Below are 26,476 nucleotides of genomic sequence, written 5' to 3'. Positions count from 1 at the left end.
TTAAAATATTAAGGATGCCAGAACATGGCCAACCTCAGCCACACTGACAGCCCTTTCTTCCCTTCACTCATAAAATCTCATGTCCCTCTGCCTACCCTCACACTGTTTTTCATGAATCTACTCTCTTCTCATCTTAGTGCTGCAGAATGTATGGCTGTACTTTCATGCATCTTTGTTTGAAAGTAAGTCCTATGAAATTCACTTCCAGGTAAACATACGTAAGACTGGACACGTCAAAGGTTCACAAATTGCACCTGAATAGCTGCTAAACTACTATATAGCCATAGCTGCTAAACAACATTCTGGACCATGGGTAACTTAGGGAAGAGGCAAGTGGATGGCGGAGTAGCTCTTGTGATATTAGTAATGAAAAGTTACTCTATACAAACTCAAAGTAATATGAAAATTTTATAATTGCTTTGTCATTTAGGTAATTCATTTTTCTCTGGTAGTATATCCTGTTCAGGAACTGTCAGTTTGATACCAAAAGTCCCATGGAGTTGTTTCCAGATAGTTGTGGATGGGTGGGAAAAAGCTTGCAAGCTGACACTGTGAACTCACCAACAGTGCCCTAGGTGCTGGCTGACTACTTATGTAGTGAGACAAAAACATGGATAGGGAGCACAAGAGAGAAAGTCTTGAGAAAAGGGGAAGTGGAAATGGTATATGTTGCTGTACAGAGCTGAATTTCCCCTACAGCATCACATTGGTGGAGAGTGCCCTCAAGTCATAACTGACTTATGGTGACCCCTGGTGGGGTTCTCATGGCAAGAGACTAACAGAGGTAGTTTGCCATTGCCTGGCTCTGCAGCCCTGGTCTTCACTGGAGGTCTCCTATCCAATTACCAACCAAGCCTCACCTTGCTTAGCTTCTTAGATTTGATGAGATCAGGCTCACCTAGGCTATCCAGATCCGGGTGCAAATTTCCCCTAAAATTCCCTGAATTTTCCCTACAGCATCATATTATCCTTCTTTTAAAACCATAATAGGTGTAAGGGGAATTAAAAAGATGCCTCTAATACCCTGAGTCTGAAAGATCGGCAATTTTTGCTATTTGGCTTTTGTCACACGCATAGTCTTCTGTACCAAGAACAAGCAATTAAAACTCCAGAAGGATCTGTTCAAAATTGCCTTCCTGGTTTTTGTTGATCCAGTTGGCTTGTAGGTTTTCTCTGGCACGTATATAGTTGGGCTTAATGGGGAAAATAGAAATGCACCTGGCAATGTAAAGGTGAAGATGGGAAGGAATAGACAACAGACACTATTCACCCACTTGTATCAGAGACGTTTGAATATAGGTGAGAAGGAGCCAGAATAAAGGGACATGGTTGTGTTGGGGAAATGAGTTGATTGTGTGTCTGATGGCAATTGGAACTGGGAAGGGAATAACATCAAAGAGCCAGGTGGAGGCTGTGGACAAAATTAATAACTGAGATGGAAGAGGAAAGAGTTTGAAGGAGGTGTGTGGCTGTGGGAAGAGCTGGAAAAACAAACTTGATGCAAGAGAGATAGAGAGATCATGTGGTATTTTCAGTTTTATCATTGATGAAGGAAACAAAATCTTGAGTGGAGTGCAAAGCGGGGTGGGGAGTAGTGATACAGGCCTTAGTAGGGTGTCAGAAGTGGAGAAGATACATTGCAGATTGTTAGAGTTGGTGGAGATAGGAAACTTTAGTAGAGTTGTTCCACCAGGTACATGACAGGCAACAGTGAGGAGAGAATGAGATTCCAAATAATAAAAAGTCAGCTATTCTCAAGAGGTACTCAGTGGTATGATAGCATGAAGGTAATGAACAAAAGGGGCGAATCAGGCATGGGAATGGGAGATTAGGGAAATTATGAGTATGCAATTAAAAGTCAAGGAAAGGAATGAGTTGAAGGCAGAAACTGCAAAGTCTAACTAACGTTTATAAGGAGATGGCAGGGGGAAGGCAAGTAATAATTGGTAAATGTTCTCTCTTATGGCAGCAATCCTATAACATTGCCCCTGGAAATGGTTGCTAAAAGTGGTTACTAAAATAGATGGGCTTGTATACTGAAATGGAAAACAATACGAAATATATTTAGGAAACTAGCATAGAATTTACAGTTGTATGATATAGCCAGTGAATTGACCTTGCATAACTTTTCTCTTACTATCATCGCTTGTTTTATTCTCAGCAATGGGATGGGGACTAGTCTCTGCTCGCTCTGCTGTAGCTGAAACTATTCCTTAATGTTGGGTTGTTCACAGCTGGAACTTCATAACTCTGAGAACCGTTTGATGTCCCAAAAGGCTGTAACTGGAATGGAAACAAAGGCAAAGGCATACCTTGTACTTTCAGGGCACAGAATCAAACACACTCCACAGGCAATGCAAGGCTTACTGCAATATCAGTCTCAGAGCAATAGCAGCACCCTTCAGATCCCAAAATTTTCCCAACCACTTTCAAACTCTTTAATAAAAGATTTCTTGCCCACAGCCCAAGCTGTGCAATTCTGTTTACAGTTTTTCCTTCATTCAAGCAGATGTGAACTGTGTGTTTGACACAGGCAATAATGTGTGTTTAGATGTGTTTGACAAGGCCAAACACATCTAAGGCACTTGAATAATCAGAAATCCAAATAAACCGAATTATTGTGCCACAGAATAAAATGGCTGTAGAGATGCAGAAGCCCAAGAAATTCAGATAATTCTGGTTTTGCTAATGGGGATTACATTTATATGCTGATTTCTTTGCCACAGCCTGTTCTGTAGCATTGGACTATATATATGGTCCTCTGCTTCTTGTTTAAGATGTTTTTTTATATATATATAAATTAAATATATATACTCATATATTCTGGGATTCCATTTGTATTGGTCAATTTTGTTTTTCCCTTTTTAGTTTAATACATTTCCTATTCGTCCTTAGGATTGCCAGGTCACATAAATGTGATGACAGGAGAAGCCACTCTTAGCAGAATTCTTCCTCCTTTGAAACTCTTAAAGGACAGACCTGATTTCCTCATAGAATATATTTGTTTCGGGTTCTAATTAAGAAACACTTACGTGGAAGCAGGAGGTGTCTCATGCACATGGAGTCTTCTATCGACGCGGGCTTTCCCCAACATTACATCATGTAACTGGTTTAAAGTTGTTATCACTGGTACAATTCCAATTATTTATCTTTGCTTTCTTACAGGTCAATGCACAAACTGACACAACTAGAGAGGCTTGACCTAGGCAATAATGAATTTGCCGAACTGGTAAGAACAATGCATTTTTCAAAAAGAAACATTTTAAAAATGTCTGTGTAGACTGAGCCTTTAATACACAAATGCCCTAGTCCAGTTAACATCCTGGTCACTCACTGTAGCACAAACACACAGAGCCATGTATTGTATACTGATGCATTCAGGATCAAGAAACAGTGCTTTGTTTTCTGTACATGAAAAAGCTGTACTTGGTAATACTTTGCATGAACAGTAAACAAATTATGTGTGAAGTGATGGATCTATTTCCACAAGCCACATGGTTTGTATGCATAGATAGGGATAATGGTGAAGTAGTAGAAATAGTCTCTCTTTATAATACATGGTGCTGAGGATTAAATGGGTTAATGTACAGGACCTTGATTTGGGGAAGAATAACATAGAAGCTTATGAAGATAAAAAGTTATAAATTCCTTATCTTCATGCTTACTTGATTATAGTTTCTAACATCTTTAGGCAGATCTGCCATGGCTGCTCTGGGTTTCTAGCACCCTTGCCCCTGTCCTGAAGAGTGTAATGTTGCTGCCCATCCTTTAGTGGTGGATTCCTGGGAAAAGGCTGTTAGATATTATCTTTCATATTCAGAAATGTGTCTTGTCATGCATATTTAATAGGACAGTCACTTATTTCATAAGTAAAGTCAGATGTCGTTTGCTCTACCGGCTTTAACAATATCCTCAGTTGTTATTCCCTGGGAGATGACTTTTGGGAGGCCCCTTGGGCGGTCTCAATATATGAGATGGATGCTGAACTGGACAGAAGTACAACTCTCTGTTACAGACTTTCTCCCTGGTTCAAGATGTTCACGAGGGACCACGGCAGAGCCTGTTATTTGACCAAAATCACCTTTCCTAGTCTTAGAATGGCTTTATTCTCTGAGGTTTCAAGCCATGTCATCAGCTACTTTAGATAATCATTACACACAAATACCAATTGTTGCCCGTTTCTGTATTTGTGGAGCTTCAGTCCCTGAAGACCTTCCACACTATATTTTGTTCTGCCCTCTATACACAAAGCCCAGAAATAAATTCCTTAGTGAAATCTTTAAAAACTTTGATTCTTCCCCCATAGTGAGAAAAGTAACCCTCCTTCTTTCTGACCTGGATCTACACATTTCTTATAGAATAGCATAGTTTGCCCTGGCAGCTAAGAAAATCAGGGCTCAATCTGTGCTTAATGGTTGAGAGTCCTTCACCTTTGTATAACAAAGGTGCTCATGTACTTTAATGTATACTTACGTGTTTTTTGAAATATAGTTTTATCTTTTAGTGTTTATGTTTTGCTTACATGTGTTATTTGCTTGATTGTGATGGCCTTTGCATGCAATAAAAATTCTGATTCTGGTTCATAAGTAAAGCTTATTTTAAAAAAATGATGACGCAGTCACATTAAAAAAGTGTTTTGTTCTGTTTTAAAAGATGAACAATCAATAATTAGAGTATGAACATTCAATAATTAGAACAGATGATGAACAATCAATAATTAGAAAAGATGAAAAAAACAATAATTAGAATATAGTTTTGATTTGTTTAACTATTGCATTTATAAAAGCTACTTTTTTTCAGCCGGAAGTTCTAGAACAAGTTCAAAATCTAAAGGAATTGTGGATGGACAATAATTCACTTCAGACACTACCTGGGGTAGGGATATTTTTATAATGTAATTATTTGGTAAAATATGATAAATACAGATACACATATCAATACACATATCTAGAAGTGCAAATTATTTTAATGTATTACTATACTGAGAGCTTAGTGTAAAATACAGTTTTGTACAAAATAATAGTAATACATAAATAGTAAGCCTATTGATCTAATTCAGCAATGCATGTCAAACCTTAGTTACATTTCCATGCTATTTCATATTAAAACATGCAAGATTTCTCATTTCATTAATGGTAGGCATGTTTTGGAATGATATAGAAAACACAGAGGATCTTGGGTAGAAAAAATGGTGGCTGATACATGAGAGCTTAAATTAAGGCTTTTAATATGCACTATGATAGGCTTCTGAAGCTGTGCTTCTGAAGAGGATAATAAAGAATGTCCTCCTTAATACTGCACCTTCTGAAGAACTAATTGCTTAGATACTATATCGGACAGTTGGATTTCTGAGGGATATAACATGTGAGGTCTAGAAAATGTTCTTAGACAGCTTTCCATACCCTGTAACACAGGAACCCTTTCAGCTGGTGTTTATATATATGTTTAGAGTGGCTTTGGACATGACAGTCCCACTGAACCAGCTGAATGTGAGCTCTCTTCACTGTGCAGCATAGGATCATCCTGACTTAAGTTGCTGAGGAATGACATAGGCAGTGTGTGCAGCTCACAACCTTCATTTGCAAGTTCCCTTCTCTGCATGACAATTCTGCGGTATTAGCTGAATGTGGAAGTGATGATGGAGGAAGTGATGATGGAAGCTGATGGTGAAGAAAATGGAACTAAATCTAAAAATCTATCATCTTAATAACTTGTCTTGACTCATTCATTTTTCATGCACTGAAGCTTTGCTGACTTGAGGCACTGGGAGCACCAAATCAATCTGGTGGTTCAGCTAATACATATCTTGGTTGTGGTGACATAAGGTATTTCTGAGTAAGATTTAAAATCCCCAAAGAGACTGATTTGTAAAATATGCACAAGAAATACCTCCTTAAATCAAGAATGTGAGTGTGTGTATTACACGAAAAAACGTGAAAACTGTCTCCCTAAGTGTGCTTTACTGTTACACAGTTACTGTAGATAATAGCACCACTTGAAAAAAGTCAATTGCATTATAACTCATAAGAAAAGTAGTGTGTGTTGTCTGACAGGAGATATGCAATTGGCTTACTTCTTTAATAGCTGTCACAGACTCATGGTCGACCTCTTATTTATTTTTTATTTTTCTTTTGCTTTGTAATATCTTAATTCCAACTGTTGACCTAATTAATTCGGCATGAAATAATTTTACAAAGAACTTATTGTAAAAATTTTGTTTCCAGTGCAGAAGGTTATTCCTGTTTGAACAAAGCTGTCACCATAAATGACAGTGATGTGTACATAATAGCATCATTATTACCAACAACACTTACTGGGCTTATAGTACATAAATGTTTTGTTCAGTATATAATATTATATGCTGCAAAAATGTGTTTGAGTTACAAAATCAACCATTACTGAGATTACTACTTCAGCTTGACATGGTAGCATTTTATTTCATTTGGCCTATGATCCAATAATCAGAATGTGGGTATTTCATTTTATTTACACATATCCAGAACAAGTCCTGGAATCTGTCCTCCATCCCTTCTGAATAAGAGATTGGCAGTGTCAAAGCTAGTAGTGCTGACTATTCCCATAGTTTCAGCCAAGTAATCTGACTAGAGAATCAGTCATAGAAACCTGATGCAGTGTGCCTGTTTGTATACCCAGCTTCTAATCAAAACAGGAAGTCTACATGGAATTCCTCAAAGCTGTTCAAATGCAATGTTAAAAAGTTCTAATGATTTATTTGAGCTGCCTATAGTCTGTGAATTACGTAAGATATAACTTCCTCAAAAGAAATTAAACTATGGGAAATTATTCGTTATCCAAGGCATAAAGTTTTCTTTGAAAGATTAATTACAAGAAAGTCTTGTTTAAACTGCTTGTATTACATTGGCTTTGCAGTAACATGCAGCATAATACAACATTAGCCATCAATTGATTGATTTAAACACTAAGGGTGTGAACCTTCTCTGTATGAACACAGTGCCCATACATTAGCGGATCTCCATAAGACAATAATAGCCATTCTGTTGCACAGTATATAGAACACCAGCTGCAAGATGAGATTGGAGAGTCTGTGTGTGTCACCTATATCCCTGTCCAGCTCTGTCCTCTTGGCTCAGTTAAGAAACATGAGCTCCAAGTTTACATTCCTAGACTGAATAGAGGAGGTGAAGTGTATGTGAGTATAGCAAGTGTTCATAAACTTCCAGTGGCCTGGTGCAATGCCATATGTGTGCCAATGTGGACAATAGGGCTTTTTAACTAACTGTAAGCATCCTATTGCATATGTGCTTATGTAGGGAACTCTCCTGCTACTAACATTTAAGGAGTCCACTGGTGATGGGTGCAGTGTTCATAGAAAGTGTGAATTTTCAGAGTTTTATTGAACTTTCCAATTGACATGAATCCAGACTTACTTTGCTTCCATAAACTGACATTTTCAAACTATATTAATGTGAACCATATGTGCTACTCAATCTATCATGCTATAATGCTTGATATTGGAAATTGTTGTGTAATATTAATCTAATAAATTTATCATTTTTATGTAATGTTATCAAGCCTATAGGAAGATTAAAGCAGCTGGTGTATTTGGATGTGTCAAAAAACAGAATAGAAAGCATTGATATGGACATATCAGGATGTGAAGCCCTTGAAGACCTGCTGTTGTCATCCAATATGCTACAACAACTGCCAGACTCTTTAGGTAAAAAACAACCAAAATATTCTTGTTTAAATAGACGTGTATGTTTGAGGGCTTGTTGCAATGGAGATAAGTTTGGTTAATGGGCTGATTTCTGTTTAAGTGTCAGTTTAATCTATTTGGAAGAAGGCTTCACACATCACCAACATTCATGGTCCCTTAGTAAACATTGACAATTAGCAAATTTAAGATTATTTCTAGAATGACATATTGTTAAAAGAAACTTCAAGAGTCAATTCTAAAATTTTGAAGATTTGCTTCATAGTACAGAAAGATGCTTCTCATCAAGTTGCCTCCTCACATTTTTATACTAATGTATGAAGCACAAGTATTTTTAATGTCAGAATGACAGCATCAGTGCATTTTCCATCCCTTTATGTGTCCAGATAAATGGATGTAGAATTTAGTTTCTTGCTATGAAGAACTATATTGGAATGACTGTTCCCACATTCATGACACACATAGCCTCAAACATGAGTGTGAACCTGCATATTTGAAAATCTGCTTTTCAACTGACTTTTCCCACTTGAACAGTCAGATTTGAGTCCAGTGGCACCTTAAAGACCAACAATATTTTCAGGAGGTATACACTTTAGAGTCAAAATTCCCTTCTTCAGATACAAGTAGAAATGAAGATCGCTGAGCCTTTATATACCAGACTGGAGATGGGAAGGATGAAACAAAGAAGGAAACCAGAATGTAAATGTACAGTGTTACAATGCAACTTGATTAGAGTAGAAATTAGCATCTGTAGTAGTGAGATAAGAATCCTATGCCTCTGTTCAGCCCGGGGTGGAGTGGGGTACGTTGTACTGAACTCAAGTTCAGCAAGCTCATGTTCATGTCTGCTCTTGAATATTCTGTTTGAGGAGTATCACTTTTGAGTCAACAGTGGAATGTCCTAGAAGATTAAGACTGCAATCCAAAGAACACTTTCCTGGGAGGAAGCTTCATTGAATAAAATGGGACTTACTTAAGCGTATACCTTCTTAGAATTGATCCCTAAATTTTTCTCCCATTGGTTTTTTAGTGTTGTGATTTTTAATATCAGTTTATGTCTATTTATTCTTTTGCATAAAGACTGACAGAGATGGAAGGGTATCTATTGTGGACAATAGGTAACATATATAACACTGGAAGGTGAATGAGCATATGAACATGAGAAGGTATAACTGGTATTGTTAGGTCTAGTTGGTGTGTTGTTGGACTGAATACAGGGAATGAGTTGACATCTTAGTTTATTGCAGGCCCCAGCCTCAGAGGAGAGTCCGTGTCCAAGTTACATTATTGTGAGTGAGAAGTTGTTTAAGGTTTGGGGGCTGTCTGTGGGCAAGGAAGATTTGCTTCCCAATATTTGTGAGAGAATATATTGAATATATAACAGTTGCTAACAGAAATTGCATATAAAAATCCAGTTCTTAGCAATGGGAGAAGCAGCTTTTTAGTGTTTGGAAATGCTGTCTGTTCATTTGGGGGAGGATTCTGTAAATTATAGTGCAATCTTTACATCCTTCTAAGTGCATTGACTTCAGTGGTATAACTTAGAAGCATATAACTCAGCACCTTTAAGCAGTTACATCCTTCTAAGTGTGTTCACTTCACCTAAGCCCATTAACAGTTTAGGATTTAATTGTTAGGTTGCCAGCAATCCTTTATTTTTAAAGGATTATCCTTTATTCTCTTTATTTCAATTCACTACTACTTCAACTGGTTTGAACCGCTACCACTGTAACCCATAGTATTTGAGATCTTAAAATCAGGAACCAAGAAAATGGACGGAAGGAAGGAAGGAAGTTTACATTGTTCTTAAGCATACTAACTCTGATTTAGCAAAGCTTTCTTTTGTTTTGCAGGGCTCTTGAAAAGGCTTTCAACTCTAAAAGTAGATGACAATCAGCTTACAGTTCTGCCCAATGCTATTGGAAAGTAAGTGGAAAACATTCTTAGAAACATGCTGCAATGTGTTTCACTTAAATACCATTGATTCTGAGTTAAGCACACACTTAAATTTCTCCTGTGTAAATTAATGGGATTGATAAATGTTTAACTTCTGCAGAATTGTACTTGTGTTAGTTTCTGTTGGGCAATAATTGGAAATGCTTTCTAGATCCTGCAATCTGTTGTGGGAGACAATAAAATAAAGAGTGGGAAAGATGACTATTGAAGGAACGAATAATTCATTTAAGTACTTAAAAGTAAGTTCGCATGACTTTTAAAAATTGCAGGCCCCAATGTTTGTGCATCTGACTATTACTACATAATATTCAAGTCATTTCAAGAATTTTAAAATACATTTGCAGGAGGTTGACAATATGCGATACTTTACTCAATAATTCTAAATTCTGGTTAAGTATTAAAAACAGTGATTTGAAAAAAAAATCCTAATATAAACTGTAGTTTTAGTAGCATTCATACATTTAGTAGGAGCAAATACAGAGATTTCAAATTTATTAAGATGATTGCTCTGGTAGAGAATGTGTTGCTTTATTTTTATTCTTTTGTTTTGCTGATGTGTGTATTATGACAACTATAGTAATTGTATATTCTATCATATTTGAATGTTTTTACTTGGTGATTAAATGTATATAACAAAGCTGTCAACTTTACCCTGGTATAAATTGTTTCTAGGAAAATATTGATTTTGGCTGAAGTATAAGCTAAATGTGGCTTTGGTTAGTAATTGGATAGGAGACCACCAAGGAAGATTAGGGTCACTATGCAAAGGAAGACAATGGCAAACTACCTCTGTTAGTTTCTTGCCTTGAAAACCCAGCAGGGGTCTCCATAAGTTGGTTTACACAGCGAATAAGTTAGAATTCAGGTTATTTTTGAAATCAGCAAACATGCCGGAAATATTGCAAAATACTGTAACTTGTCCTCAGTTTTAACTGTCCAGGACTTTTGTCACAAACTGTTGAGATGATCATTCAAACTTGCATAAGGGTGAAGATAGATGTCAAGTGAACACACGGTAGATTTTGTGGTGTCAGCCTGGTTCCCTCTTAGCTTTGTCATTTGAACAATGGATAAACATGGGAGAGGTTTAGTCGTCAGTCCTGCTCCTGTCCTCATGGGCTGCTTGCTAGTATATTTTTACCCGTGTGTATGTATCCTCTCATCACTTTATTAATTAAAATAAATCATTAACTGTTTTTTAAAGGGTGGACTTCAAAGGGTGGATGAGGGCATGGGAGGGGGATAGTACATATGTGCCAGCCAATCATTGGCATTTGACACAGGATTCCAGGCTCCGAGAAGAAAAGCCTGTTTGGATTTTGCTTAGTGAGAATGCTTGCAAATGAACCCTAGGACTCTACAAATGTTGCATTTGACTTCCCCTCAGCACAAATGATATTTAAGAATGCATCAAGAAGCTCAAGCAAATCTACCACACAGAGGAACAACCACAGGGTGGGGTAGGTGGGTGACAGAATGCAACCAGAAGCTCAAGCAAATCTAACTACGGGAGAATTTTTCCTCAGTCCTAAGCATGCTAATGACCTTGGGCCAGTTTTCATGTCCATGGATGGGGACTCTACCTACTCCCTATCCTACTGGTGGCTGCTGTGGGCAGGTGAGGAGGTTGTCACAGCAGTGAAGAAGGTTCTTGAGGCACTATTGCCTTATCCACTGTGTGGCATCCAGGGAGGGCAAGTGAAGCAGTGCCACAGGATTAATATGGAGAGGCAGACTTCCTGCAAGAGTGAGCATTCTTTTCTAAAGCCAAAGGCATCCATTGTTCTTACAGCTTTAAGAGTCAAACCAGACAAAATCTATGAAAAGGTCTTGTGTACTAATTGCAACCATGGGAACCCTGATTTAGTTTAGGGCTTCTGGTTTAGATTAACCCATCCTTCCAGTGCTATTTTCCAGATCTCAAATGATTCCTTGGAACAGTTACTTGCTCTAATCTTTATGTTCCCCTCAGTGGGGACAAATAGAAACTCTGAGAAGACATTTGCAGTTGAGAAAGAGGCGTGGAGAAAATAGTTACATATCCTACTGCCTCTCCCACTGGCCCAGATTGAAATTGCGCTCCATGTTGCCTATTCTTAGGGTTGCCAACCTCCAGGTGAGGCGTGGCTAGCTCCCAGAATTACAACTGATTTCCCAACTACAGTGATCAGTTCCTCTGGAGAAAATGGTATCTTTTAAGGGTGGACTCTGTGGCATTACACCCCACTAAGGTCCCTCGCCTAGCCAAACATCTCCTTCCCCAGGCTCTACCCCCAACTCTCCAGGAATTCCCAATTAAGAGCTGACAACCCTACCTATTCAGCAGTTTTAAATGCTCTAAAAATTCATTCATGGATCTTCTAGCAGCTTATCAAATTTGACCTTACTACTATGTATACTATATAAATTTACTATAATAGTGTTGTTTGTTAAATTGTTTATAGTATTATTGCTTTAATTTTTTTTTACTGGCTATTGTAAGCTGATTTGAGAACCTTCATGTTGAAAGTATGAAACTAAAACATTTTAAAGAGCTATATATAATATCCATATAAGAACACTCAAAAATCTCTGTTTGAGTAGTAGTGAAATCCATAATATTTTAAGTATTGTACTGATGTTCAAATATCTTATATACTAATAGTGAAGTGGCCCTGATCTGTGAATACTTAAATCTGGGGACTGGAGTCATGGACAAGACAGGTCTTCCTATTGTAGGATGCAAACAAATCCGCCCCAGTTTTAGTAGTAAGGAGGAACCCTCAGGATACCTGAGAGAGATATATGCAACAATAGATATAGTACTAGAAAGATATAGACTAGAAAGAACATTAATTTTAATATTGTTTTGATGTACATGATTATTAGTCTAATTCTCTGTACCAGACACAAGAAAAAGGGCCCTTTGTTTCTATTTCTCTAGCCTTACATTTCTGCCTGAGCTGGCTGTAAAACTGAAAGCATATTCCAGAGATAGAAGAAAGAACAACTTTTAATTGTCCGTTCTGCCTTTCTGCCTGGTCTCTGCCAAGTCTCAGGAGATTAGATACATTCAAACCTCAAGAAGTCAGAGTATTAGCATTAGCTTAAACTGTCTTCAATGTTTCCTTGCCAAACTTGTGCTGCATATTGGGGACTTGCTTATGCTGATGGTAACAAATCAAAACCTCTGGTTCAAGAATATTAGGAGGATCACATCCTCCTAGGAACCATATCACCATGTGGGACAGAGTAACAAAGGACTCTTGTCCTTAAGGGATGGGAACAGACAAACTGCCGGCCTTGGGAATGGCATCCAGCTGTAGGATAGTTACTTTATTGATACCACAGGTGCCAGAGAAGGAATGTTTGTTCTTTGATATAATAGACAATTGCTAAAAGTTAATTGAGAAGATGGACAACCTCCTAATTGTAATGAACCAATTGACCAATGCCAGGTCATATGTGTACGCAACCTGCTTAACCAATTATTTGTTGAATGTATAATTTCTGTTAATGAACATGAGTTGATAAAAGTTCACGTAATGCCTTTGAAACCCAGAAGAGCACTTGGATTCTGAGGGGCTTTACACTCTACCTATTCTCTTCCGTTTCTTCGAATAAACGATTTTAGTTCACCATCCTCACAGGACTCTGCTGGCTGCTTCTTTTCTGAGTCTGGCCTAGAAGCAGTTCAGGACACGTGTTTGCCTGTAACACTATATACCTGAAAAATGTACCAAGTTTGTAGAAAAAATTGAAATCTAAGAAAAATTGATTTCTTTAAAAAAAAAACCAAAATGGTTAAAGGAGCACCTGTAGCTTTAACCAGGTGCCCTCAGTTGCTGTTGCTAGGCAAACAAGTAACAGTTAGGTCAGTATTGCAGGCTTGGTTTCTGTCAGGAAAAGATGGGTGGGGTTCTGTCAGGAAAAGATGGGTAGGGTCCCTTCCAAGTTTCAGACTATGGATGACAGGATACAGCAGATAGATCCCTGGACCATTGCAGTAAGACACGAGTTCTTGGTCAAATGGCTTTTATTCAGATCATTTCCATATACAGGTCCATAGGGCTACTTAGAAGCCAGATAGACCTCTAAGCAGCAAGAGTAGAAGTTGATAGGAATAACATCATATGAGAGAAACTTCTCTTTTAACATTTGAGTTTGCTCCTTTCCTCCCTCCCAACCATAAACAAAGCTTTGGCACTCTCCTGGTGTGAGAATGTTCTACATATTTGTGATATCAACTTGAGCTACTAGAAAACAAGACATAGCAAATTCTGGGAAGGAACATAAGGTCATAAACACTGGAAGCTGTTACAGTCCAACAGATAAACACCTGTGAAAGCCTGAGAAAGAAATAGTTATGACACTAGCAAAGTGATATTGAGTTATAACAGGATACTTTTTGTTCAGCAGAATAGAATCAAAATTGGCATGGATGGGGCTCAGACATGACACCAGGGCTGTTTGGGTCTTTGAGGAAGGATTCATTGGGACCAGGTTCAGAAACAACCATTACATGACTTGATACCACATGACTTGCAGCAGCCCCCCCTTAAAGACAGTGTAGTGTAGTGGTTAGAGTTTCAGAGTAGGATGTGGTAGACCCAGATTCGAATTGGCACTATGCTGTGGAAGCTCATTGGGTGACTTTGGTCCAGTGACAGACTCTCATCCTAACCTTCCTCTTAGGGTTGTTGTGAGGATAATATGGAGGCAAGGAGAATGATGTAAGCCGCTTTGGGTCCCCACTGTGGAGAAAGGCATTATATAAATGAAATAAATTAGTAGATATAGATATGTGGGACAGATAACAGGTATGTTGTTTAATGGATTTGAAGGAGCAAAGAACGTAGGGAAAGGTGAGCATATGGCGGCTGCCAGGAGGAGAGAAAGAGGAAATAGTATGGGGAAGGGGATGCAGAGAAAGGTGAAATACCCCGCACAAGTCCTGCAGGTTCCCCACAATACAATTGGGCCTGGCTCAGCTGGAACCATGCAGCTGAACCATAGGGGAGAGGCTGCCTGGGGTGCAAGAGGGAAAGGTGAAGACGGGGACAGATAAAGGCAGGTGGGAAGGAGAAAAGGAAGCAGGGAAAGTGGAGAGGCTGTGGGACAGGGAAGAGAGGAGGACATGATGCAGAAGGAAAACATGATTCCCCTTGCTGGTCCCCCACTTGTTGTTAACTCATTCTTTATAATTATTTGCCATTGCAAATATTAATTTCACCACCAATCAAATACATTGAACTTTGTACTTGTTGGCTTCCTTGGACGTTAGGATAGGTAACTGAAATTCTAATAGTTTTAGTATTAAGCAATTAATGAAATTTGCAAATTTAAGAATAATTAAAAGGTTTTAAATAACATTGCATTGGCATTTAGCATCACACCAGAGTAAGTGCCATTGAAATCACCATCTTTTGTGGCATTTTCACTAAGGGAATTACATTAAATAATTCTACCTCTGATCTGGCTGTAGAGTTTTTGGACGGCAAGTGTGACATGATAGCTCTGCAATGTGGTATGCTAAAATACATTCACCTAGGGTCTGCATCTGCTTCTGTCAGCATGAGCTTAAAGTGAATCTGGGCCAATTTGTCTGAATGTTTCCTTTGGAAATTATCACTTCTACTGGCTTGAATGACAGCTTGGCAGCTGTAAGCATACATCCAAAGTCTAACAAAGCTTTCAGCTGTTCTGCTTCCAGCCCACTTCATTAATCACTGTGTGGGTCTCAAAAGGATGACAAACTTAAGTCCTCCAGACTAATATGGTCTAGTAGTTAGCTTCTTAAAAAGTATGGGAAACCAGATGGGTTGTGGGTTGTAGAGGGGCTGCTGGTAGTTTTAGACTCTTTAATATCTGAAGAAAAAATACTGAAGGCTTTAGCAAGCACTCATTACATTGTTGCCATTGAGCTTCTAAGAAAAAGAATGGGATCTTGGTCATTTATAGAATGGATCTGGGCACTTCCTCCCTGGCCAGATCATCCCCCAGCCCCCTAAATAGATGATGTTGTTCCCATTCATAGTTGTAATGGGAAAGGAAAGATATGGCTCGGCCTCACCTACTTCATAAGGTTGTTGCGAGAACAATATTAGGGAGGGGGCAGATAATATATATGCTGCTCTGGATTTCTTGGAGGAAGGTGTCAAGGGGTGAGTCAACCAAACTGCAGCCTATCACTGCCATTGACTGCACTGTGGGGGGGCAAGATTGTCAAGCCCCCATCACCTCAAGTCCACCCGGTGACACTCTACCCTCTTTCCTTTGCCCACAGAGAGGGAGGAGAGGTGGCTACACAGCACCTTACCCCTCCTATCCTGCTCGGCCTGCCCTTTACGTGAGGGAATGGATCTGGGCACTTCCTCCCTGGCCAGATCATCCCCCAGCCCCTTAAATAGGGCTGCACGTGCCTTGTCACCACGCGCCTCCTCTCATGAGGGCAGTCACCCCTGCTGCCAGTGAGGGCATAAAGCCAGCACTTCTTGGGCTGGTGCCATGTCCTTTTTAATATATTATGTCCTTTTTAATATATCTTTATAGTGAAACTCTCAAAACCATGAATCATAGTTACAGCCTTTATGTTTGTTTACAGTTTGCAAAGGTACTTTACTTTACTTTACTTTACTTTACTTTACTTTACTTTACTTTACTTTACTTTACTTTACTTTACTTTACTTTACTTTACTTTACTTTACTTGTAGTCAGCCTTTCTCACTGAGACTCAAGGTGGACTACACAGTGTATACTAATGCAATCAACAGGATTATAGTTGCAGTCTAGGACTGAGGCTGAGGAAGGGGAGGAGGCAAGGTGACAAATTCAGACACACACATTAGCTGGAATGAAAACTGGCCACAACTTTATTGAGTGCAGCATAAAGGAGCATTGGCGATGCATGTGGGTCGGATTCTAAAACATCGGCTGACTCGCCTGCCAGCTGATGACCCTAACCCTCCCAGACTGCAGCTGAGAGGGGGAACCAAGGAGTGACATTAAGGGGGAGCTCACATGGGTGTACACCCCTGTGTGATTCCCCTGCCACCTGGGAGTGAGTATGCCCTGGGAGCCCCCGAACTGGGCATACACCTCCATAACTCACTCCCAAGATTCCTTACAGGAATCCCCTTAACCGGGAGCCTGGTCACACAGGAAGCCTGGACTCTGCCTACCCTCAAAAGGGATCCAATCCAATGACAAACAACACAAAGTTGTGATGAAAGAAACTAATGAATATGCAAAAGGGAGAGGTGGGTGGGATTTGCCGGCAAGAGCAAAGTGCGGAGGGATGGGGCCCGCAACTTCTTAAGTACCTGGCTGCCGGACCAGAGGGAAAACTGTGTCCTTGAGGTCCAGACCCCGACCCTGCCCCCCACCGGCTCACCTTCAACTGCTCCTGATAGGGCAGCTGGGGATTTCAAACTAATTGGCCATGGGCCCACCCAAGGAAAGCTGGATGAGTCCTTCAACATGGTGGTCACTGTCAGACTGTGGCTAGATAAGGCTCTCACTACAGAATTCCCTTTAGAAGCAAACACAAGTCCATTGTTTGAAAAAGGAAACTTTACTGCAGAAAAGGTCCATTATAGTCCACTGTCCTGAATAGGAGACTCAGGATGGTACATGATCATTGTTACCAATGAAGAGCAAGCATAAGGTACAGAGTAACAATACCCATCTGGATTAGCCTCCCCCCACAGTTCTCAAAACAACATCGCTCAGTCCTGGGAAGCTGCTCTCCTTCAAGGCCAATGCTTGGTGGAACGGTGTTAGACAAAACAGTCTCCTCCGGTGGGAATGCTGCCTGGGAACTGGTGCACCTGGGAAGAAAGCACTTAAACACTAGAAGCATTAGAAAATGGAGTCAGTACAGTTTAGATATACACTGGACCTGACATTCTGCCCCCCTTAAAACAGATCCCCCCCTGGTTTATATGGGTAGCGAGCATGAAAAGCTTTGGTTAATCTAGGAGCATGAACATGTGCAGAGTTCACCCATTCATCGTAACCAGAATCAAAGTCCTTCCATCTAATGAGGTAAAAAAGCTGATTTCGCTTGAGTTTAGAGTCCAAAATTTGTTGTACCTCATAGTGTATTTGGTCGTCAATTAAAGTTGGAATGGGTGGAGCTTTGATGTGCCATTTGTCATCGGTGAGAGCTCTCTTTAAAAGACTGACATGGAACGTGTCATGAACATGGCGCAAGTTCTTGGGCAAAGTTACAGCAACAGTCACTTTATTTATTATCTTGCGCACAGGAAAAGGTCCCAGGAATTTCAGAGCGAGTTTGCGGCTTGTCTGAGCTAGTTTCAGGTTCTTTGTGGAAATATACACATGATCTCCAGGTTGTAAATCCCATTCGGCCACACGATGGCGATCTGCGTATTTTTTGTAATCCAGTTTGGCTTTTTCAAGGTGTTTTTTAATAAGAGTCCACTGTTGCGCCGCCTCCCCCCACCACGAAGATACATCTGGCAATTTAGAGGAATGGAGAGGGGGAGCGTCCAACGGGAAGGGATTGAAGTGAGCTCCATAGACAATTTTGAAAGGGGCCTCTCCAGTTGAAGCGTGTACACTGTTGTTATATGAGAATTCGGCTAGAGGGAGAAGGTCCACCCAATTATCTTATAGAAAATTAATGTAGCAACGAAGGAACTGTTCTAGTATCTGGTTTGTTTTTTCGGATTGTCCGTCGGTTTGTGGGTGGTGGCTTGAGCTGATACCTTGCTCAATATTCAACATTCTCAAAAGCTCCCGCCAGAAGTTGGCAACGAACTGTCCGCCGCGATCCGAAATCACCTTGGACGGAAAAGAATGTAATTTTACGATGTGTTTCAAAAACAAATCCGCTAGTTTTCGAGCGGAGGGTATAGCAGTACAGGGAATAAAATGAGCTTGTTTGGAGAACAGATCTACCACGACTAAAATACAATTATGTCCTTTTGAAATAGGTAGATCAGTGATAAAGTCCATAGATATTATTTCCCAAGGTCTGTTTGGCGTTTCCAATGGTTGCAGGAGACCCGGAGGTTTTCCTTTTCTGGTTTTGGCGCTGAGGCAAACGGGGCAGGAACTAACATATTGGGAAATGTCTTTGCGCATGCCCGGCCACCAGAATTGCCTTTGGACTAGGTGCAATGTTTTCAGATACCCATAATGACCAGCAGTGGGAGCATCATGACAGCGCTGCAAGACCTCCAGCCTGAGGCTGTCTGGGACATAAAACTTGCTCCCAGCTAGCCAATCCCCTTGTGGGGATTGGGTCAGTTTGTTTCGCGGAGCTTTATCCCCCTCCTTTTCCACTTCACTTTTAAGTTTCGATTTCCACTCCTGGTTGGCCGGGAGGGGCAGCTTGGCACGACTGCGAGTAGTCACCACGCCCCCAAGTTGCGTAGGCGAGAAGACCGTGTCGACAGTCTCCTCCCGTTTGCTCTTATGTTGGGGCATGCGCGATAGGGCGTCCGCCAAAAAGTTAGTTTTGCCCGGGAGATAATTTAGAGTGAAGTTGAATTTGGAAAAGAATTCCGCCCATCGCAATTGCTTGGCATTCAGTCTGCGTGGGCTTCGGAGGGCCTCCAGATTTTTATGATCTGTCCAGACCTCGAAAGGGTATCGCGCCCCCTCCAGCCAATGTCTCCAGTTAGTAAGGGCTGCTTTTACTGCAAAAGCCTCCTTCTCCCACACATTCCAATTCCTTTCCGCCTCCGAAAATTTTCTAGACAAGAACGCACAAGGCCGCAATCTTCCATCCTCCCCCTTCTGCAGTAAAACTCCCCCTATTGCCGTATCGCTGGCGTCGACTTGCACTATGAAAGGGGATTGTTCGTTGGGGTGGGAGAGGATGGGTTCCGTTACAAATTGCTTTTTTAGGCATTCGAAAGCAGTTTGGCAATCGGGGGTCCATTGTAGTTTGGAGGAGGGTTTTTTAGCTTGGTCCCCTTTATCTTTTGTTTTCAGCAGTTCTGTTAAGGGGAGCGTGATTTGGGCGAAATTTGCTATAAAGTCTCTATAGAAGTTGGCAAAACCCAGGAAGGATTGCAGTTCTTTACGGGTGGTGGGTGTTTGCCATTCTTGGATCGCTTGTATTTTGGCTGGATCCATTTTTAAACCCTCTGGGGAGATGCAATACCCAAGGTAAGTGAGTTCGGTTTTATGGAATTCACATTTGGACAACTTGATGGGCAGTTTATTATTCATCAAGGTGGCCAGGACCTTTTGTACCATTTGAATATGTTCTTCCTCTGTGTCTGAATAAATTAAAACATCATCAAGGTACACCACCACCCCTTTGTACAGGAATTCGTGCAGAACTTCGTTTATCATGGACATAAATACAGACGGGGCTCCCGTCAATCCAAAGGGCATAACTAGGTATTCATATTGTCCGAGGGGCGTATTAAACGCGGTTTTCCACTCATCCCCTGCCTTGATACGGACGTGGAAGTAAGCATCTTTTAAGTCTAATTTTGTAAAGATCTTACCTTGAGCCACGACGTTGAGAAGGTCTCGGTTGGGCCGGAGGCTGCAGAGGCGGGCGAGCAGGTGTTTGCGGTCTTGGTTGGGCTGGTAACACGGGAGGCGTTGGTGGTAGCTGTCGAGGTGGAGGAGGCTGGTGTGGTTGAGCGGGGATCTGCCGCGGAGGAGGGGGTTGGTGATGTCGTAGTGGTGTGGGTCTTCCCGGTTGATTCGGGGGTGGTAAGACGGGCTGATCCTGTGGCTGCTGCAACGGTATGGCCTGCGGTCGAGGCGGGAGGGGCCGCAGCGGCGAAGGCCGGATGGGTGGAAGGCCGCGCGGGCTTGCCCCTCCAGGCGTCGTTATTCTGGGAAGCAAAGGCTGGTCTCGCGGCGCCGGTAGACCGTCCCCTGGAGTTTGCCCGACGGGGACAGTTTCCCGGGGTTGACGAGGAGCTCCCTCCTCGGATGGAGCCGGGTGCTCTTCCGATTGGTCCGGCCGGACCGTTGTTGAAGAAGTATGAGGGGGTATCACCGGTGTCTCGCTTGGCTTTTCTTCCCCTTCTGTAGGCCGCTCAACGGGAGTCTCGTCTGGCGGCAGGTCCCCTCCCGAGTTAGGAGGTTCGGTTGGAGTTTCTCCAGGCGGCTCAACCGGGGTATCCCCTCTCGGTGGAATTTCGTGCTGTTTGGGAAATTCCTTGGGCTGTTCTCCCGATTCGCCAGGGTAGGCGTCCCCCTCTCCCGTAGGTGACGACCGTTGCTGGACTCCCTCCACTGGATACGAGATGACACTTTGGAGGGTAGCTATCTGCACCGCCATCTCCTCCGGTGACAGTCTCTCTCCTGCTCCCATTGCAGAGATTAGGTGAATGGCATGAGCCAAACTTTCTTCCATATCCATCAGTCTAGCTTCTAACTGTTGCATTCGACTTGGCCCCGGTTGCTCCATCATGGAACCTCCATCCGTTGCACTCACCGGGGAAAAGGGGCCCCAAGGCGGAGGGTCTCCTTGAACGATTCGCGATCTCGCTGCTAGAATTCCCTTGGCCAGGCCCGTCACTGCCGAGATGCCGGAATCTACGGCATGGGTGCGACTTTGCATCTGCACCCAACTTTGTTCAGGAACTTCCGTTGGCTCTTTCCACGGAGCAAGTTCTGAATAATCCCAACTCAGGGCGCCGCGGTGGGATGTGTCCCCCTCCGTTTGTTCGAACGTCCTGTTCCAATATCGCCATGGTTGGCTGCTATCTAGCTCAGGGACGGTTTCTAGGCTTCGGCGCCCGTCCATCGAAACTCGAGGATGGAGTCCACCGGCCCGGCGCTCTCTCGTTTCTCGGGGTCTGGCTCCCCACGCCGACGGGGTGGGTAACGAGATCAAGGGGAGAGCGGTCGCCTTCGGCCTTGCCCCTTCAGTACCGAGGTCGATGAGAGGCGGGGTAGAAGTGGAGGCTCCGTTCCCGTTCCCGGCTGGTCCCAGCTCCTGGGAGTCTTGGGCTTGCACTGGTTGATTGTCGGGAGACGCATACGGATCAAACAAAGGATCCCTGTCCGGGACAACCTTGGATTCCGCTGGGCCCGACTCAGGCATGATTGGTAACAAAATGTCAGACTGTGGCTAGATAAGGCTCTCACTACAGAATTCCCTTTAGAAGCAAACACAAGTCCATTGTTTGAAAAAGGAAACTTTACTGCAGAAAAGGTCCATTATAGTCCACTGTCCTGAATAGGAGACTCAGGATGGTACATGATCATTGTTACCAATGAAGAGCAAGCATAAGGTACAGAGTAACAATACCCATCTGGATTAGCCTCCCCCCACAGTTCTCAAAACAACATCGCTCAGTCCTGGGAAGCTGCTCTCCTTCAAGGCCAATGCTTGGTGGAACGGTGTTAGACAAAACAGTCTCCTCCGGTGGGAATGCTGCCTGGGAACTGGTGCACCTGGGAAGAAAGCACTTAAACACTAGAAGCATTAGAAAATGGAGTCAGTACAGTTTAGATATACACTGGACCTGACAGTCACCATGCCCTGTCCCCCTCCCTGCCCATCGGCAGCATCCTGACCCCCAGGTGAGTCTGGTGGCCAATGCATCTAATAAGCAATGTGGTAGGACTAGGGTTGCAGAAATTTGAAAAAAAAGCTCTTCTGAACAGAGCATAAATTTTAAACATATTACACAATGCAGAACATGGTATTAGATACGTAGAAGCACGTTTTCCTGAAGCATTCTGTTATAATATAGCTATATTTCCTTTATAAAAATGCTCTCCTGGAGAATTCTGTTTTACATAATTTGCAAAAGGGAGAATGTTAAATGATTAAAAGCAATCAGATTGATAATTGATAAAATTGTGAAGTAGACTAACAACTGTATTTAACATTTCAGTTTATCATTATTAGAAGAATTTGACTGCAGCTGTAATGAACTGGAGTCTCTACCTCCCACCATTGGCTACCTGCACAGTCTGCGGACCTTGGCTGTGGATGAAAATTTCTTGTCTGAACTGCCCAGAGAAGTAAGGATTAATTATAGAATATAACTTATCCAAATTAAATTCCCACTGGATAACAGAACAAAGGGCTAGAGGGAACATTTTGGGCTCTGTTAGTGCATATTTACCTTCCCTCCCCTTTTCTTCTGTTTTCTGTCCTGGAAGCAGCTTTTTCAATGTTCTGCTTTATACAGGAATAATGGAAAGTGTCTCTCGCCTCTCCATACATGGAAAACTCCATTTCCCCACTTTTGGAAAGATCATTCTTAGGTTTACAAGGCCACACAGAGGAAAACTACAGCGCGGGGTAGGTGGGTGACAGACTTCTACAAAATCAGATCCACTTAGAAAAACAGGTTGATTTCATTCCCCCCTCACTTCATCCTACCGACCTTAACGTTGTTAATGAGATCTGAGCTTATTTCTGAAGAGGTCAATTTTTTGTTCTGGACCTCCTCAACCACCACAAATATTTGGAGTAAAAGGCCCATTAAACTCATCCCAGAATCTATTTTGTTGCTGGTAATCCCAAGTATGTGCATGGTTAGATCCTGCCCAAGCCAGGCTGTCACTTTTTTGAAGGGAAGTATTCTCATTCTGGTCCTATGTATGACAGATGATAACATGTACTCTCAATGCCAAGTGAAGTTTGGCCCACAGTGTTTAATAAATATGGTGGAGACTATGTCACCATTTTGCAAGTATCTTGAATGGAGATTTCATGACCATGTCATGTCCCTGACCGGTATGCTTTAACCCCCAGTGGGGAAAAAAGGCAAGATCAAAACACTTACAGACCATTAGCTTGTTTTGCCTGGTGAAGGTATCTAAATTTCATGTCAGTGACTGAAGTTACAGGACCCCTATTCACATGTAGTTTGACTATTAGAGTTCTTTCTGTGTTTCTCTTACACCACTAGCAGGTTCAGAAGGTGTAAACCATATGGGAAGGGTGACCATAAACATGGAACTTGGGCATCATAGGTGTACATATAGGAAGGGAGTTCCATGCTGTGTTTCCCTTGACAAAGTTATGAATGCTGTCTGGAGGGACAGGTGCTATAGCATTTCCCACCTTAATCTGTAAGTCCAGGCCTTACAGAAATTTCTATAGGGAAAGCACTATAGTTGACTACTTTCTGCCATTACTTGTGTACACAGCTAAAAGTAAGGAAACAAATTTCCAGATGTAGGACAGTACAGAGGCCATAAAAAAGAAAATAAGTAGGTTTTTCCAATTGATTATTATATTTGATTGTGTAATCAGATATCATACCTACCTTCTCTGCTACAGATTTCTGAAATTTCCTTGATATTGACTGTACTAATTTCTGAAAGGCTTGATCTGAGGCCCCATGTATCAGTATGTTTGTGAAGTGAAGAGCACTTGGAGGAAGTAAACATTAATAGTGCCGTCCTAAGCAGTTACTCAAGTCTCAGTCCATTGAACTCTGGAGTAACTCTGTTTAGGATTGTAAGAGTGGTATCTTTAGAATGTTCTGTGGTATTTTTAAAAATCCAACAGGTAAACATCCTATTTTTAAACATTTACAGTGCAATCCTATGGTGAGTTACTCCAATCTAAGCCCATTGAAGTCAGTGGTCTTAGACTGGAGTAACTCTCCATAGGATTGCACTGTTTGTGATCTGTAGTCTGTGACAGGTAAACCTGTCTGTGGGCTGTGCTACTTTGGACTTCTCATGGACACTCACAATGCTTCTTCATGCAAAAAAATTCTTCCATATAGTAAATTACTAATGCAGTCCAGTCACTGTACAATGAGTTCTGATTGGAGTAACTTTGAAGAAGATTACACTGTACTTGCAATAGAGAATGGTTCTTATGTAATGTTCACCTCCATGAAATGCCGATATTCTGTGTGCAAGGAGGGTTTTTTAAAAAAAAAATTGGCACAGAGGAGTATTCAGGTAAGCAAGATCTTGGTTGCAATCTGAAGTTCTATTTCACTTGCAGATTATTTTATTTTTATTTATTTTATTTATGTCACTTATAGTCTACCTTTCTCACACAGTCTCAAGGCGGATTATATGGTGTGAGATTAGTACAGACAATATCAAGGAAATTTCAATAAAAATGCCATAGAGTATATAAATATAAATTTGCAAAGACGTAACATCAGCAAAAATCCAATACAGAGTTGAAGAAATGCTGAAACAAAGCATAAGCAATTATAAGACTGACATTAAATAACAGAACTACCGAGTAGTATCATACTTAAAGCAACAGATAGTACATAGTAGCACATACTTAAAGCAACAGATAGGAAATAAGGCAACAGGGGTACATAGTAGCACATAGCAGTGAAGTCTATAATTCCTATCTCTTTATTGAAGCATCTCTTTGAAACTACCCCCTTACAGTACAGCCCTCCTATCTGAGTAAAAAAGCCCTCTTGAATAATCCAGTTTTGCAGCATTTGCAAATAGCCAGGGAAGTGGGGGCTTTCCTGACATCTTCGGATAGGCTGTTCCATAGGGTGGGGGCCACTACAGAGAATGCACACGTACAGTGTGGTGTAGTGTCAGTTATATTGGGGAGATCCAGGTTTAAATCTCTGTTCAGTCATGAAGTTCATTGAGTTGCCTTACACCAGTAACCCTTTCTAAGCTTAGCCTACCATACTGGATATGGACTAAATAGAAGAGGGAAGAACCACGTACACTACTGTGAGCTCCTGGGAGAAAGGGTAGGATAAGAATTCAATAGAAGGCTTTTTCATCTCATTGAATAGAGTCCAGTAGCACCTTTAAGACTAACCAACTTTACTGTAGCATAAGCTTTCGAGAATCACAGTTCTCTTTGTCAGATGCAGCATCAGATTCATCCCGCAAATTATAAAGGGTATATAAGAACAATCTCAGCTTTATTAGTTAATGGACAGGGTTGCATTAGACAATGCAAGAAATAAGAGTATGTAATCTAAGTTTGTAATTTTATTCTTGTTTTATCTGAACTGTTTTTATTTGCGTGATATGCTTTATCGTTAGCATATTTTATAGTTGAGGATAATGTGTTGAATTTTGTTCTTTTAAGCCAACTCTAGCAGAATGATATAAATCTTTAAAATTAATAAATATGTATCATTCAGTAACTAAGCCATCAATGTTGCTGGAAAGCAGGGGTGAAAGTAACATTTCTTATCAGGTCTGTCTCTCTTGTGGGCCTCAGAATAGAAAATGAGAGGTACCACTTTGGCTGCTATCTTACTGGTACTAAATACTGTATCAGTTTACTTCCTCTGTGAAAAAGCAAGTGTTTCAACAACTGTCTTTGATGCCCACAGATTGGAAATTGTAAGAATATAACAGTTATGTCTCTGCGCTCTAACAAGCTGGAATTTCTCCCAGATGAGATTGGTCAAATGCAGAAACTCAGAGTCTTAAATCTGAGTGACAACAGGTACTGGTTTTATCTTCTTAAATTTCATGTCACATCAATATTCTTTGAACAGATTGTCATACTGCACAAAAGACATAGCTGTGTATCTGGAAAGGCCTTAGGAGATGGAAGAAGTTGTCAGTTGCACTGGTCCAAAAGAAAAATCCAAAAACCCAGAACACATAATACACATAATACCTTTATTAAGATTGACCAAATGTCACATAACCATGTGCAAGCTTTCATGTTCTCCAGAACTCTTCTTCAGGATGGAGGTTACCAAACAAAAATGTAAAAGAAAAGAAAGATGCTGGGACATGACTCAAAGTCACAACAACAACAACAACAACAACAACAACAACATTCAATTTATATACCACCCTTTAGGTCAACTTAATGCCCACTCAGAGTGGTTTACAAAGTGTGTTATTATTATCCTCACAACAATCACCCTGTAAGGTGGGTGGGACTGAGAGAGCTCTGAAAGAGCT

General features: G+C 41.2%; 1 protein-coding gene across 3 annotated transcripts in view; it reads left to right on the top strand.

Annotated features, from left to right (window-relative positions):
• Positions 1–26,476, top strand: part of LRRC7 (leucine rich repeat containing 7) — a 234,077-nt gene that overhangs the window by 106,716 nt on the left and 100,885 nt on the right. For all 3 annotated transcript variants that reach the window (XM_054980163.1, XM_054980162.1, XM_054980161.1), the window contains exons 7-12: positions 3,166–3,229; positions 4,801–4,875; positions 7,555–7,699; positions 9,550–9,622; positions 22,480–22,609; positions 25,891–26,006. In XM_054980163.1, coding sequence (XP_054836138.1) covers positions 3,166–3,229; positions 4,801–4,875; positions 7,555–7,699; positions 9,550–9,622; positions 22,480–22,609; positions 25,891–26,006 — 603 coding nt within the window. The remainder of the gene's footprint in view (positions 1–3,165; positions 3,230–4,800; positions 4,876–7,554; positions 7,700–9,549; positions 9,623–22,479; positions 22,610–25,890; positions 26,007–26,476) is intronic.

The sequence above is a fragment of the Eublepharis macularius genome, chromosome 5 (genome assembly GCF_028583425.1).
Source record: "Eublepharis macularius isolate TG4126 chromosome 5, MPM_Emac_v1.0, whole genome shotgun sequence".
Taxonomy (NCBI): Eukaryota; Metazoa; Chordata; class Lepidosauria; order Squamata; family Eublepharidae; genus Eublepharis; species Eublepharis macularius.
This window is presented reverse-complemented; position numbering and strand designations above follow the sequence as displayed.